Here is a 13588-nt window from a genome sequence, read left to right as displayed (position 1 = left end):
TTTTTTAATTAAATAAACTAAGTTGATGAAGCGGTGAGTAAACTACGGTTAATGAAATCATTGTGTTGAGTTACTCAAGCATTCATCAAAAAGTTTACGTTACCGGTAAGTTTTCTTCTACAATAACTCGTCAATCTAATCAAAGATCATATCTTGTCACTCTTAACTGGAGGAGGTGTTTGTATCATGCATTTCTGACAGCGGTCAAGATGATACGTGATCCGTTTGGGATGCCATGATAGGATGGCAGAGACAACGGTACCCAAAGGGAACCCCTCGGGGGAAGTTAAGAGGCTGACTCCACAATTACCTGCAGACATTTGCCTACTCTTGAGTTGGTCAGTTGGAGATTGTTTGTGGTAGCATTTACCATGGGAAACATTGGTTGCACAAACATGCTGTCAACGATGCGTGTAGTTGCGAACGAGTGAGTAAATAATGAGCTGTATTATGCTGCAGTTCAATAAGGTCAAGGGTCTAGTTGTAGATGTCTCTCGTTAACCATGAAATTGTTTTCTGTGTTTGCGAAAACTTGCTATTCTGAGTGTGCTTCTGCGATATTTTGGGGCTGTAGATGTTTAGGGATGGGATGAATGTTTCCGTGTTAACGCATCAAAACTTGTAAACTGAATTATATCTGAACTAGCTGGCCGTAACTCTCATAAGTATATGGCATACTAATTTTATAGTCCGTTATACTGATAAAGAGTTATTATTTGGACCTTATGTTTACCCGTACATTAGACCTTTTTACATATACATCAGGTGCTGTCTTCAGCTATTTAATCAGTCTTGGGAGATCGAACAGCATCTACTACTTGTGAGTGAACGCTGTTCGATGTCTGCATATTAACAGTTCATCGACGGTACATTGGCTTCAAATAACACACTCTGTATCAGCCATCCTGTTGATTTCGGTAACATGGTGTTTGTTACACTATTGGGTGACTTTTTATTCAAACGAATAAAAATTCAATCACCCTTTGATGAAGTTAATTTGCATCCGAATCGAAACCTTGATAGGTTTTCTTCATCGGTCACAAAACCTGAGGTCGACAGAGGTTATACATAATAATGCTGAGGTGATGAATGTGATAAACTGCCTTTCCTTTTTCAATACAGCAAACTGTAAACATCACATGAATCGTTAGTTCAGCAAAAGGGAACTGATGACACATTCGTTTGAACATAGAAATTCCATCTCCGCTGACGTTGGCCTTCTGATACGTAACGGGTCACCGCTTTCGATGAATTTCCGGTCCTAGACTCCACAGCCGAAAGGTGGTCTCTAGACCAAAAAACCACGAGAACGTACGACCATTCTCACTATTCCATGTTATGTCTTTGCGGTGGACTAAAACCCTGTGGTCTCTACGTTGTTCTTGGATATTTATTAGGTACCAGTCGATTTCCATGTCGAACGATCGTTCGAAAACAGCGAAGCCCTTGTTTTCCTGCTTGGTTGTGGAGGAATGTTTAACGTTTAAAAATTATACTGCCCAACACTAATTTGACGACAACAGCATCGAGTTTAGATTGTTCTTTCTATGTTGTTGATTGATGGTGGGTGTGAGGTTTGGGTTTTAAACAACGGGTGTCTTTCATCGATATCTGTCAAGCACTGTTCTCACGATTATGAAATACACTGTAGCATGACCAAAAAACTTATCGTCAACGGTGCATATAACAAGGATCGTTAAAATACCTTCGCATGGAAATTACAAATTTAAAATTAATGTTTGAATATCTAAAAAAAAACACATGGAAAACGAAAGAAACTTTTTTTTTATTCAATGCGGTAACATAACAGCTGATTTGATCCAAATTAACGTCTTATTGATTTTTTCATATTAAAAACATGATAATAAGACCAGCGTGAGAAATCGGCGAACACATACATAAGTTACCACATGTATTTCTAACCGCAATTCAACAGAAACCAATTCCCATAAGCCTTGTTCGAATTTTCGATACCTAGTATTGGGGTATTTCTTCCGTAGCTTAAGGAATGTATAAAAACACGCCTTCTGGCGCGGGAATAATTTTATGTTCTATGCTGCCTTCTTTAGGGTTCATGCACGGGGCTGGAGCCAGACATTTGTTTTTAATTTTCAGACCCTCGGAGGCGGAACTCATAAATCTCGCGTTTTTTGGGGTTCTACCCAGAATCAGAGACCATTCCAAATCCAAGAACAAAGAACAAAGCGGTAAATATGAGTCTAAGTTAATAATTCATATTTTACTAAAATCGACCCATATTACATTTGTTTGAAAAGATTTCTCTCCTACCAGATGATGTATGAACTCAATAGAGTAAAGTTTGGTTTTTTTCAGGAATTTTCTTATTACCTATATAAGAATTACAAACATTTCTTTTCTAGTTCCGTAAACCTATCTAGACGACAGCAGTATAAGAACGAGTAAATAAATAAGCATCATGTGAATAAATATCCATCCACCCAGTACTATCTTCAATGTTTACCTCCGTACACAAAAGGAAGGGTAACTAGTCGGTAATTAACACTTACTTGCCACTTGGATCGTAACAGGCAGTGTCTTGACAGACCCGCGCGATGAGTAGGCACGGCATTCACATTTGAATGCACCTATGCCGAAGAACTCGTCGACGAGTTCGCGGGTGATGGTAGCCGTGGCTTCCTGCAGCTGAACACCGCTGTGCGGATCGGTGTGGTGTTCTTTCTCCGTCGGTGGTGGTTTCGTACTTCCGCTGCACTTGAATGAGATCTGTAGGAAAAGGGAGATGCAGATAATTAAAAGATGTAGAATTCTTCCGTACAAACTGTTTGATCTTTCCTTTCTGGTAGGGCTTTTTAAGTGACATGATTTAAATATACGATAAACAGGATAAAATATTACACACGTTACAAGCGTTTGGTGTAACGATTTTGTCCATGTTTTGCTGAAATATGTAGTGATTTGAACGGTGTATTACCTGCAGTGCATGTGATGCCTTGCAGTACAGCTTGGCTGGTCGGTTCTTCATTACATAAGCACTCTTTGGCTCGACTATAAATACCGGAAGCGGCGTTCCGTCATTTCCCGCTCCAAAGCTCTCGATCTGATCGATAGCCGCTACCTCAAAGTTATCTGTGTAGTCCAACGAGTCGTGCTTATTCTCATTCGGAGCTCGATCCTCGGTGTCTCGACTGTCTTCATCGAAGTTTCCCAATAGCTCACCACCATCCTCATATCCATCGTCCTCATCTCCTTCTTCCTCGTCTTCCTCGCGGGCTTCAGCACCAAGCGTTGGCTTTGCGTTGGTAACGGTGCCGGAGAAAGCCGGTAAGCTGGTGGAGCCATCCGATTTGTACGGCGAAACACCAGCATTACTGGCGCCCTTTGATACAGTTGCACCGAGTGAGCTGGTACTGTCGCCATGTACATCCGGCAGCATGGCATCGGAAATGTAGCCAAAGTCGTCGTTTACCGACGTATAACCTCGCCGACCTCTATCGAGCGGACCACCTGAGAGCGGTCGCTGATGTTGGTGATCCTTATTCACTTTGAGGCCAATTACATTCTCCACCAAGCCGAACAAGCCGATAAATAATGGAAACAATGTCGCCGCTGTTATCCTCATGTTTACGACCCGCGCAGTAGCCGTTGTTATCTTGAGTATGTGTTTGTACGTGTGCAGTGTAGCGTATGTGTGCCAGTTGAGCAGTATCCCTTTAGTGGGAACAACACGAAGCTACACATTAGGCCACCCGTAAGTCACTTTCCGCGACATTCCCTAGTAGTCGGTGGTTTTAATGGTGTGTCACACGTACAAAATTTTTGTCGAACGAATTTAACCTTTTTTGCAAATTAAGCCAAAAGTGTACTTTAGCTTGTTTGGTAAAGCTTTAGTTATTCACAATGGTTTCAACGCACTACAGTTTTTGTTTGTTTATCGTTTTAAACCTAGAAGGTTAGAAAAAGAAAATTAAAAACATGAAGATGATTGCATTATCTAACTTGACAACATAATCACTGTTATGATTTGATTAATTATTTGAACTTGAAGATAAATTAATTTCAATGAAATAAAGGTGTATAGCACGTGTTTTGTTAAAAATGGAAACAAAGTGAAATAAAAATAATTCTTTATGATTATTGCTTCCAACAATACACTTTGAATGGGGTGGATAGAAAATACATTTTGATATGAAACTGTCCTTCATACGCGCAAATCCTGCAACATTGATAACTTTGCGACTGTTTTTTTTTTAAATATGACACACTGTATCCCAAAGGACGTTCAGCAGTTGCTTCTACGGCAACAAGCTACTTCTACGGCACGAGCGATACATCGAAACAATATGTCACGGACATAGAACCTTCGGAAAATCACCCACAATTTCCCTTCACTTTCACCAAACAAGGCACCATTCGCCTGTTATTGTCCTGGGCAACGAGAGGTTCGGGATGAGATTCTTTACTATGTGGCAGAATGTCAAGCATGTCTGCTGGTAAGTTTGTTCGTCGTTCCATCTGGTTGAATGGAGTATCTGGTTTACTGCATGATGTTGTAGAATGGCACGGTATCGGTCGTTGGTTATGGAAGTACTTTTTTTCGAAACATCCCTCTTTCATTCGTTAGCAAGTGTCTGTAGGTGCTTGTCAGGCCAGGTGATACCTGTAATTGGAAAATTGAATAAAGTGTTTGTTAGTGATTGGTTTCGTTTATGGTTTTCGTGCTCGGTAAGGGATGGATATAATCGAATCTGATGTTATGTTAGTGGCAAATTTTGACATGTTGTAAAAGAAAACAATTAGTGAGTGTAACAATTGGAAACGAACTTAGAAAGATATGTAATATTCGTTTACTTATGATCTGGAAAAAAACCACCGAAAGTCATTAGAATGATGAAGAACACACTAATTGAAGTCATTTGGTGACCAATTAGCTGTGTAAATATCGTGACGGTAATAGTAGTGTGATTGTATACCATGTTTCTTAAACGATAATTATTTAATTCCTATGTATAGTGGAATCTTTTGTTAAAAATAATGTTTGAATGTAAACAATAATTTATTTCTAACACTGGCTGACGGCTCGTTGATTTTAAATATCACAGCTAATGCCATCAATTAGGTTTCACTTCTTAAAAAAAAACAATGTGGGAAAAAACTCAATGGAGTTGTACCCTGTGAGAACTTAAAAGTTACTCAAAGTTCGTCAATCATGATTGCGGTGTAAGTTTTATCGCCTCATCTCGCGAGTTCGATGGCTGCTACCTCCTGAAAGGAACCTAATACCCCAAAAACAAAGCTTCACAAACTCAATAAATTTTAGCCAAGCATGTCCGATGAAACAGAACTGATAATATCTTGCAGATAATGAAGACATTTTTCGACGGCAATGTAGAAAAGGCACAATAACCGTCGTTCACACTTACACATTCTCGCTCATTCTGGCCAATATTTGCAAGCTTTAAACCAGTTCCCAAAGCTTGCTAACAAGGAAAGAAAAATGAAGCGTATCTATAGGGTGGCTGTAGAAGAGGGGAAGGTTTCGATGATTTTAATGTATCTTGTTTCATCGTGTGACATTCGCTACTTTAGATGCATTTATGGTTTGTTTAACATATCGAGAAGCTAACAAAGCTGCAAAAATTTTAATGCAAAAGTATCGGATATCATAGTATCGTGTGATGAATATGAAGCCAATAAAGTGTAATTGAAGCACAAGGCAAGCCTCTGTTTGTGTATAAGATAAATTGTTTCGTTTAATAATCGCATAAACATTTTAATTAATATTTTAATTAAAAAAATTAAATAAAGTAACAAAATTCTGTTAATTTAGAAAATTGAAATTTTGCTTCAATTACATGTAAATGTAATGTAATGTGAATGTAAAAATATGAGGAAAAAAATGTTTAGTAAACCTTGGAATATTTTTTCCCCATTTCAATAATAACGTTCACTGAATGTGCTTAGAATATTCAGAAAGCATATAAAAATTGCATAAGTGGAAGGCATGATAGAGCGGGTTCAGATGTATCACGACGGGATAAAAAGTGAAGAAAATATATTACATGCGAACGAGGTGATTTCAAGAGAAAAAAGAAATATACCACACACATTATTTAATGACAACTATAAATAACTGTGGCTCCCGACAGTCGGTAAACCTTCCAGACATGATGAAGGACTGTATCGACCAACTGAAGGTGAAGAATGTCGAACGCGTCTCGTTCCATCAACATAGTGCCCGATGCTACATTCACAAGGTGCACGTTGCAATGAATTATGCAAAATGTACTCGTCACAACGGTTTCTTCCTTCAATTTTGTCTTGTTTTGTGTGTGTATTTTTTTTTGTTCCGTTGCCTTACATACTAGCTATAACACCCGTTACCTTGAAGCAATTTAAATCGGATTCTAACAAGGGATAAAAAACCCAACACGTGAGTGTGAGAGCCACAAGTTCTCAAGCACCTTTGATTTCGACTCCTGGCATGATTTTAAGTTCCTGTAAAATTTGACTCAACGCCACTGGTGTCGGTTTCGCGTTGAAAACGAAGGGTCGTGCCATTTCTGCCCGAAGGGATTGCCACCGTGTTAGCTTAACTATACAACTTATATGAGGCATAACACTCGCACATAATACCCGTGCAAGCTGATTGATACATTAGGGAGAGCACGGATCCTGTTTTTAAATTCACCCCAGACATTCAATGAATTCGTCGAAATTAAAACACAATTGATGGAGTGTACGACAAAAATAAAGCGAAAAGGTTTTTGAATTCTACAACCTTTATTACGGGGACATTTTTTACCAATACTCCAATTACAAGGTTATAATCAAGAATGAAATGGATATATTAATATATTCTCATGCCAATTGTTCACGTTCAGGAATACGAGTAATCACGCGTACAACGTTCTACTTTCTTGAGCAAAAGATTAATTATTTTCATGGGAAGCTCATTTGGGCTTCATAAAAAATAGATGAACTGACGTGACAGTTGGAACAGTTGATTACACAGTAGTATTGATTTCTGGAATGATAGGCTATGTAAGAGCCTAAAAAGAAGAATGGTAATAGAAATTTCTTAAATTATGGGGCTTAATCACTGATCTGTGATCGATTCCTTTTGAAGGGTGTATAAAAGACCTTTATACAGGGTTAGATGCAGGGATTGAATAACAGGAATGTAAATGAAAGAAAGGGAATCTTAAAGGTAGCCACTTACGGAATACCTGTGATACATATTACTCTTTAATTGAACTGTTTGACTGTCCGAAGGTTTGATTGTCTCAGCACAACGTAAAAGTTAAATTCGATATGTTGTTTATTGGAGACATGACCTAGCAGATCATTACGTCTAGAAAAAGAAGAAGAAAATTTCTGAAGAAAAACTAACAAAATCCTGATTCACAAAAAAACAGTATAGTATAGTTTGAAGAAAAAAAACTAGAAATCTTCAGAACAATGTAGTAAATATGAGCAAAACTAGCATCAACAAAAAAATGGAACCTGAAGTACAATCTAGCATTATGGATTTCTTTCGTAATTTATTCTTGCTGTTGAAACCAGTTAGACCCAAAAGTGCAAGACGATGTTCTTTCGGTTATTTCTTGCAACAAAGTTTCTTGCTGTGTTTGTGCTCATCTTCGGTGGCATCGAATTACGAACATGTGTCGGGTTTCGCTGGGATAATACCGAAAGGACCCGACGAAGCAAACTGAATGACACTTTTTTTCTCCTAACCCATAACCCAAGGCACAGTAAACTAGGTTTCTTTTTGCTATTGGTAAGCATAAAGCGGCTGAAGGGAAGAATGCTGGCGCCAGGCTTGAAGGCAAAGAAGGTTCGTTACTAATGCCATGGGATCAGCAGTTTCTTTGAGAATCTTCTCTGATTTTCACACAGCATCAGTGGAAAAGAATAAATGAAGAGTGCAGGAATCGGAGGCTAAACATTTTGGGTTTAGGGGTTGTTTTCTAAACTCAAAAATATCACATAGCCGAAGATTTGTCCTTTACCTAGCGTAACTTGAATTCCTTCGGGAGAAATGATAAAAGCAATCCCATCACCATGGTTCTCATCAATCATTGGTTCGGCATGTTTGCGATTTGTGTGTGATTCATCGTTGGCAGTTGAAAGGAAGGTGCTAGAGTGGCAACGTGAGTGCGTGAAGGGGCAACATATCTTGAAGTGAAATAAATACTATAACCGTGAGTGTTTGGGAATGACGATTTTTCGAGAGGCCTCTTCAACGGAAACCACACATAAATACCATTATCTTGCTGGAGTATGTATGTGGCACCTAGTTCAGCCGTGACTTTTACCATTATACCAAACAAAATAAACCGTAGTAGTCCGAGTTTACCGGCATTGAAAAATGCCGGTGACAAGGTTCTTCACTTTCTCTGACAAGGGTTGATCAATTCGTTTTTTATTAATTTAAGGTACCATTTACGTTTTTTTTGTGATACACCATTCTAGGTCTAGGCAGAATTATTTTAACAACTCTTCATTATCCAAAATTCACACTCCTAATCAAGGTAAGGATGGGTAGGAATAGTGTTATCTGTTTCACAGATTCTTGTGACATGTGTGACTGATTGAATGGAACTTCAGAATACCAAAATTGTAAGCTACGAAAACATTAACAGAGGAAATGGAAAACAAACTAAAACGAAATACAAACGTAATGTAAGTAAACTAGAGGAGTGTGGTTTTACGTTTCGTAACAATAAACCCTTAGTAAATAAACGGTTAAAGTGTGAGCTTTCTATCCTATGTAAACGTTATCGAATGGCGGCACTCTTTGTCGCAACAGCGTTTATAGAATAAACAAGATTTCGAATGCGTTCGAACGCATTCCCTCGTCCCTTTTGTTGGAATATTTGATGATTTTACTTATTTGATATTGAGAATGTCTTTAGAAGATGTTACACATAATTATGTTGTAACTTTTACTGGAAGTAAAAAAATATATCTTGTCACTGATCTTTTGTCGACTTTATCGACATTCGTTAAATCACGAATCAGACAAAAGTGAAACTGATGATAAGAGGTAATTCATATAAGAGATTTTTGAATTCATTATACTCCAAAACATATTTGGTCATCTAATCGAACAAACAGTTTCAACTTAAGCTCTGTTTAAAAATACCTTACGAAAAACCTGAAAAAAGATTTACAGCGAATATTTTCAAGCCATGGATGCTGCTCTCTTCTAAATTTGAACTAAAACCTTCAAGCTGATTACAAGTTCTAGCTTCCAATCCCAAAACTCACCTTTGGTCTAGCGCTCATAAACGCCGGCAGAAGTTAAATAATCGTTTATGGTTGTTCGCCGACGCTGATGTTCTTAAAGCAGCCGGTAGGTTATGCACGGGGCATAGTCGGCAGGTTGAACCACATCTCCAGAACGAAAGAAGAACGAGAGAAAAAACGCATTTAGCCCATACCTGAAGGCAATAAAAGTACCATAAATCAGGATTTACTGAGCATCAGTTGCTGCTATGTGACATTAGCTTTTAAAGCTCTTATATGGTCGGTCACCTGCAGCACTGTCCTCCAAATGATACAAAGGCAATTATGCTTAGAGATTTGGAATTTTTGAAACAGGTTGTTTCTGTGTTCCTTTCCGACTGGGTGTATTGCAGCTGTTACATTCAACGTTTTCTCAAGTCATCATCCGTTGGTTTCGCTCTTGTGCTCACCACCCACTCGGTCAAGAAATTAGATTACATTTTTGGTGAATGTAATCGCAATGAAATTTTAGGTAGCAACCTCATTATTTCTCGAAACACATGTTGAGAATGGTTCGTAACATTTTTAAATAATATATTTGAAGATCTTCGAATGAACAGGAGGTATAATTTATAGAATTCGTCATCACAGTGGGAAAAATAGACATCTTAAAAAGAGTATTAAAAACCAATGGCAAATACTGTTCTGGGTAGCGTTTTTTCCTTCGTTGTTCATTCTCCATTGTAGAGAATTATGTAAAAAAAGTACCACAGATGTATTTCGTTGTGTGCAAGGATCAGGGTGCACTTCAAATACGTTTTTCCTATATTCTAGCCTGAATATTCCTCAGCAGTCTATGGCGTACAAGACATGTTTTACTATGTTTTTGCTTTTGAAATTTGCAGTACCTAAGAGGATATAAAAAAAATCCTAGCAACATTCTTCTATCGCGTTATTCGAGAATAAATACTTGAAGTAATTTGAGAAAGGAATTGTTGATGGTTTGCCTCTTGTGTTAGTACGATAAAAGACGGTCTACCACAAATATGTTATTTTTCCTTTTTCAGGAAATCTCATTCCATTCCGAAAATGGACAAGGAAAGAAACAGGCGAATAAAAAAGTTTTATCTTTTTTAGTAAAATTCCTCATAGCTTGTACACATTTTGTAGGCATTTTTTGTGCCGTTGTGCTGGTTGTATGCTTCATAAACTTTTTTTAACAAACTTTCACATAACAATACAACTTACAGCAGTGTGTTGGAATAGAAATGAAACAGCCACGTTCTAAATGTTCCAAATGTTCGTCAGCTGTTCGACGCAAACAAAGGTAATACCGAAACAAAGGTGAGAGTTTATGACTTCTAACCCTTCCCTAAAATTGATTACTTAGCAATGCTAGTTTTACGGTACCGGAAGTTCTTTTTCCTTTCTATATTCGTTATTTTCACCTCTTCGCTTTTAAGGCCGATAGTTTTATCCAGCGTCGTATAATTCAATGTTTATTGCAACCCTTCTCATATGGCATTGAAATGCGGTTTCGACACCGCAGACTGTGGGTTAATTCACGATGTTTTCGACCCTCTTGCGCATCGAAAAGGCTGAATACTAGAAAATTACATACATGCACATTACGTGTACGAGTAGCCATGAACGGTTTTGTAACGTGAGACTTTTTTCCATGCTATTCCGTTGGCAGTCAGGTAAATCGGGAACGACCAAATGCAACGAGTCTAATAAATATTCAGATGACCCTTAGGACTACAGCGAGCATATTTCAAATGTTTGAACGCGGCCAAATAGGAAACTTATTCTTTTTCCTCTGTTCTGGTCGTCTAGGGCCCCGTTCGGGAACATATTTTCAGCTACGAATATCGATATTGAAATTGGGCACGTAGTTTAGTTTAAATTTAGTTTAGTTTTTAGTTTAGTTTAGTTTAGTTTTTAGTTTAAATTAGTTAAAAATAAAAAAATAAAACAATTGATTAGAAATGAAACAAAAAAAGTTGGAAACATACATACTTCAATTTATTGTGACTGTTTGAATGGGCTAAGCTGCGTTCAGTGAATGCGTTGCGCTAGGGTTTCTCGTAACTCACATGTAATATGATCTGAAAGCTACCAGACGTTGGTTAGATGGACGTCAATTAGATGGATTCTTTGCGCAAGTAAGTAGAGTAACGCTACGCGCTGTTGTATGAAATAACGATTATGAAATTGAAAGGAAACTATGTATAAATGCAAAATGCGTGCTTGTTTTTTCATCTGTGTCTTCTGAGTTGAACGAATAAATAATTTTATTTAGCACTGCAAAATATGCTTCAATCGTCAACATTGTATGTTAATTCAAACCCAAACAGGTTAATTTAAATCCAAACGAGAGAAACGCTCTGTTAAACGATTTTTTTTTAATTAACTAAATCATTAAACCTCTCATCATGTGTTTAAAAAGTAAAGGTAAAAATAGAAGTAGTCACATCTGTAGTGCGATCTGTAAATGAGATTTTTATCAACTAATCACTGTCTTGTGTCTTGTGCAATTGTTGAACTGAGAAGAACTCATCGATCATTCGGTGATCCGGTCGCCGTCATACTAGACGCATGGCGTTGACGTCTGGTTGATCGTTCGATCACTTGTCCTAGACTACCTATTGGCAATCCGGTCGCGAAGCTTGTCGACACCGATCCTCGTTTCAGAAGCATTGGCCGCCTGGTATGATTAATAGTGTATGTGTCCGTCCCACCAGTAACGTTGGCTGTTGCGTCTCCGGTCTTATCTAGTGAGGATCGCAACGCAATGCATATGCCGCGCCTATTACGTATCGCTGGCGGGCAGCAAAGGGGTCAATTTATGATTGAGCAAATTAATTTGCATTCTTGTTACGTGCTTCGTCGTGCCCAGGTTGCAGCGATTTAAGGAGTCTTTGTCTGCATGTTATTTTTAAAGAGTTTCCTCGAGATTGAGATAATGGTTCTCGTTAAATAGGATAATCTGATCACTGTATGTATTATATGATAGAGGGCATGAAATGCGGGAAAACCTTCGATTCCTTCTAAACCACTAACTATAAGCTAGTAATCAGTTGTTGCTTTTATTTACAACCAACTGTAGCCAAATCAACTACTAAAGTGTAGCGTAATAAACATTCTTTATGATAATAAATTTTAAACAAACAAAATCGTGTCCAAGCTTGTTGCGCACTGTTTCGTTGTACTCCGGTGGTCCCCGTTACACGATGACTTTTGGTTGTTTTAACCCTGAGCTGCCATCAGCCTGTTAATGGTTTCATAAACGCTACTTTTCATATCAGCGCCGATGAAAACAATCGTTCACTCGGGTGTGATGCAGTACCGAACTCTTGTTGTGTGGATGTTAGAAAATTTATAATGAATGAAGCTGTTTGAGAATCATATTCTATTCAATCATCAGGCACAACTATGTTACGGTTGATACGAACAACATGCTTGTTCACGTTGTTCGCAGCCTTTCTTCAGGGTGGTGGAGAATGTGATAATCGGTTTGTGTACATCATTATTATTCTAATCAATCGTTTCGTCTAAAGCGTTGCGTTTGGGCTGCTGGTCGTAGAAACGCGAAGGACGTGGTGTAAGCGGTTAATTTATTGCATGATAAGAAGATTTATTGCTTACGCAGGCAACGGTATATGGACGGTATTGGAACTGTTTATTGAATGCGAATGTCGATTACAGTGGTGAGTGCGTGCTAGTAACATTCTGCTGGACCTACTATCTTCCATGGACACACGTATGGCACTTTTTTCTTTTTTAGCCTAATTCCCATGCGCGTGTTGAGATTTCTTTACTAGCAAAAAAGTGGGTATAGAGAGAGTGAGGGAGAAAGAAAATCTTGTCACAAACAATGTCCTTGTGAAGTGATGATGACAACGGTTGTATTGTTGGTGAACTAATTTATTGATATTTAGAAAAAAACTACCTAGAGATTGGCCAAACTCAACTTTGCGAGTTTTTGACAAACAGTAAAAAAATACTTAATTGAATTAACATTTTTTGAGTTGCAGGCTAACTGATAACGAGTCGGTGTGATCTTTATTAAAATAACATATGATTCAATGTTATAGCCTACGCAAAAAAAGTCACAACCGATGTTCTGCTCAAATGATTTATAATAAAAAACAATAATAAAGAAATTTAACTTTAGAGAAACTCCTGTTATTCTTGATTTATGGTATTCTTATCCATTGTCAAATTATAGTTCATATGAAAGTTGCTATAAAACTGTAATAAAGTATGAACTACGGGGTAGATTCTTGTTGATCTCGGATCATGATGTATAGGTTATTTTATCGATTTTGTAGATTGACTTCGTTGTGCTGCACCAGAGATGAGGAAAAAGTCA

At 37.9% G+C, this 13588-nt stretch overlaps 1 protein-coding gene across 4 annotated transcripts in view; it reads right to left on the bottom strand.

Annotated features, from left to right (window-relative positions):
* LOC125760841 (netrin receptor UNC5C-like) overlaps positions 1-13588 on the bottom strand; it is an 83280-nt gene that overhangs the window by 31709 nt on the left and 37983 nt on the right. For 2 of the 4 annotated variants that reach the window (XM_049421364.1, XM_049421365.1), the window contains exons 2-3: positions 2954-3924; positions 2529-2745 (exon numbers count right to left, since the gene is read on the bottom strand). The exons of the other annotated variants lie outside the window; for them this stretch is intronic. In XM_049421364.1, the coding sequence (XP_049277321.1) occupies positions 2529-2745; positions 2954-3601 (865 nt within the window). In that variant the 5' untranslated portion in view covers positions 3602-3924. The remainder of the gene's footprint in view (positions 1-2528; positions 2746-2953; positions 3925-13588) is intronic. 4 annotated transcript variants of the gene reach the window in all.

The sequence above is a fragment of the Anopheles funestus genome, chromosome 2RL (genome assembly GCF_943734845.2).
Source record: "Anopheles funestus chromosome 2RL, idAnoFuneDA-416_04, whole genome shotgun sequence".
NCBI classification, from domain to species: domain Eukaryota; kingdom Metazoa; phylum Arthropoda; class Insecta; order Diptera; family Culicidae; genus Anopheles; species Anopheles funestus.
The sequence above is the reverse complement of the archived record's forward strand: the minus strand, read 5'-3'. Positions and strand labels throughout refer to the sequence as shown.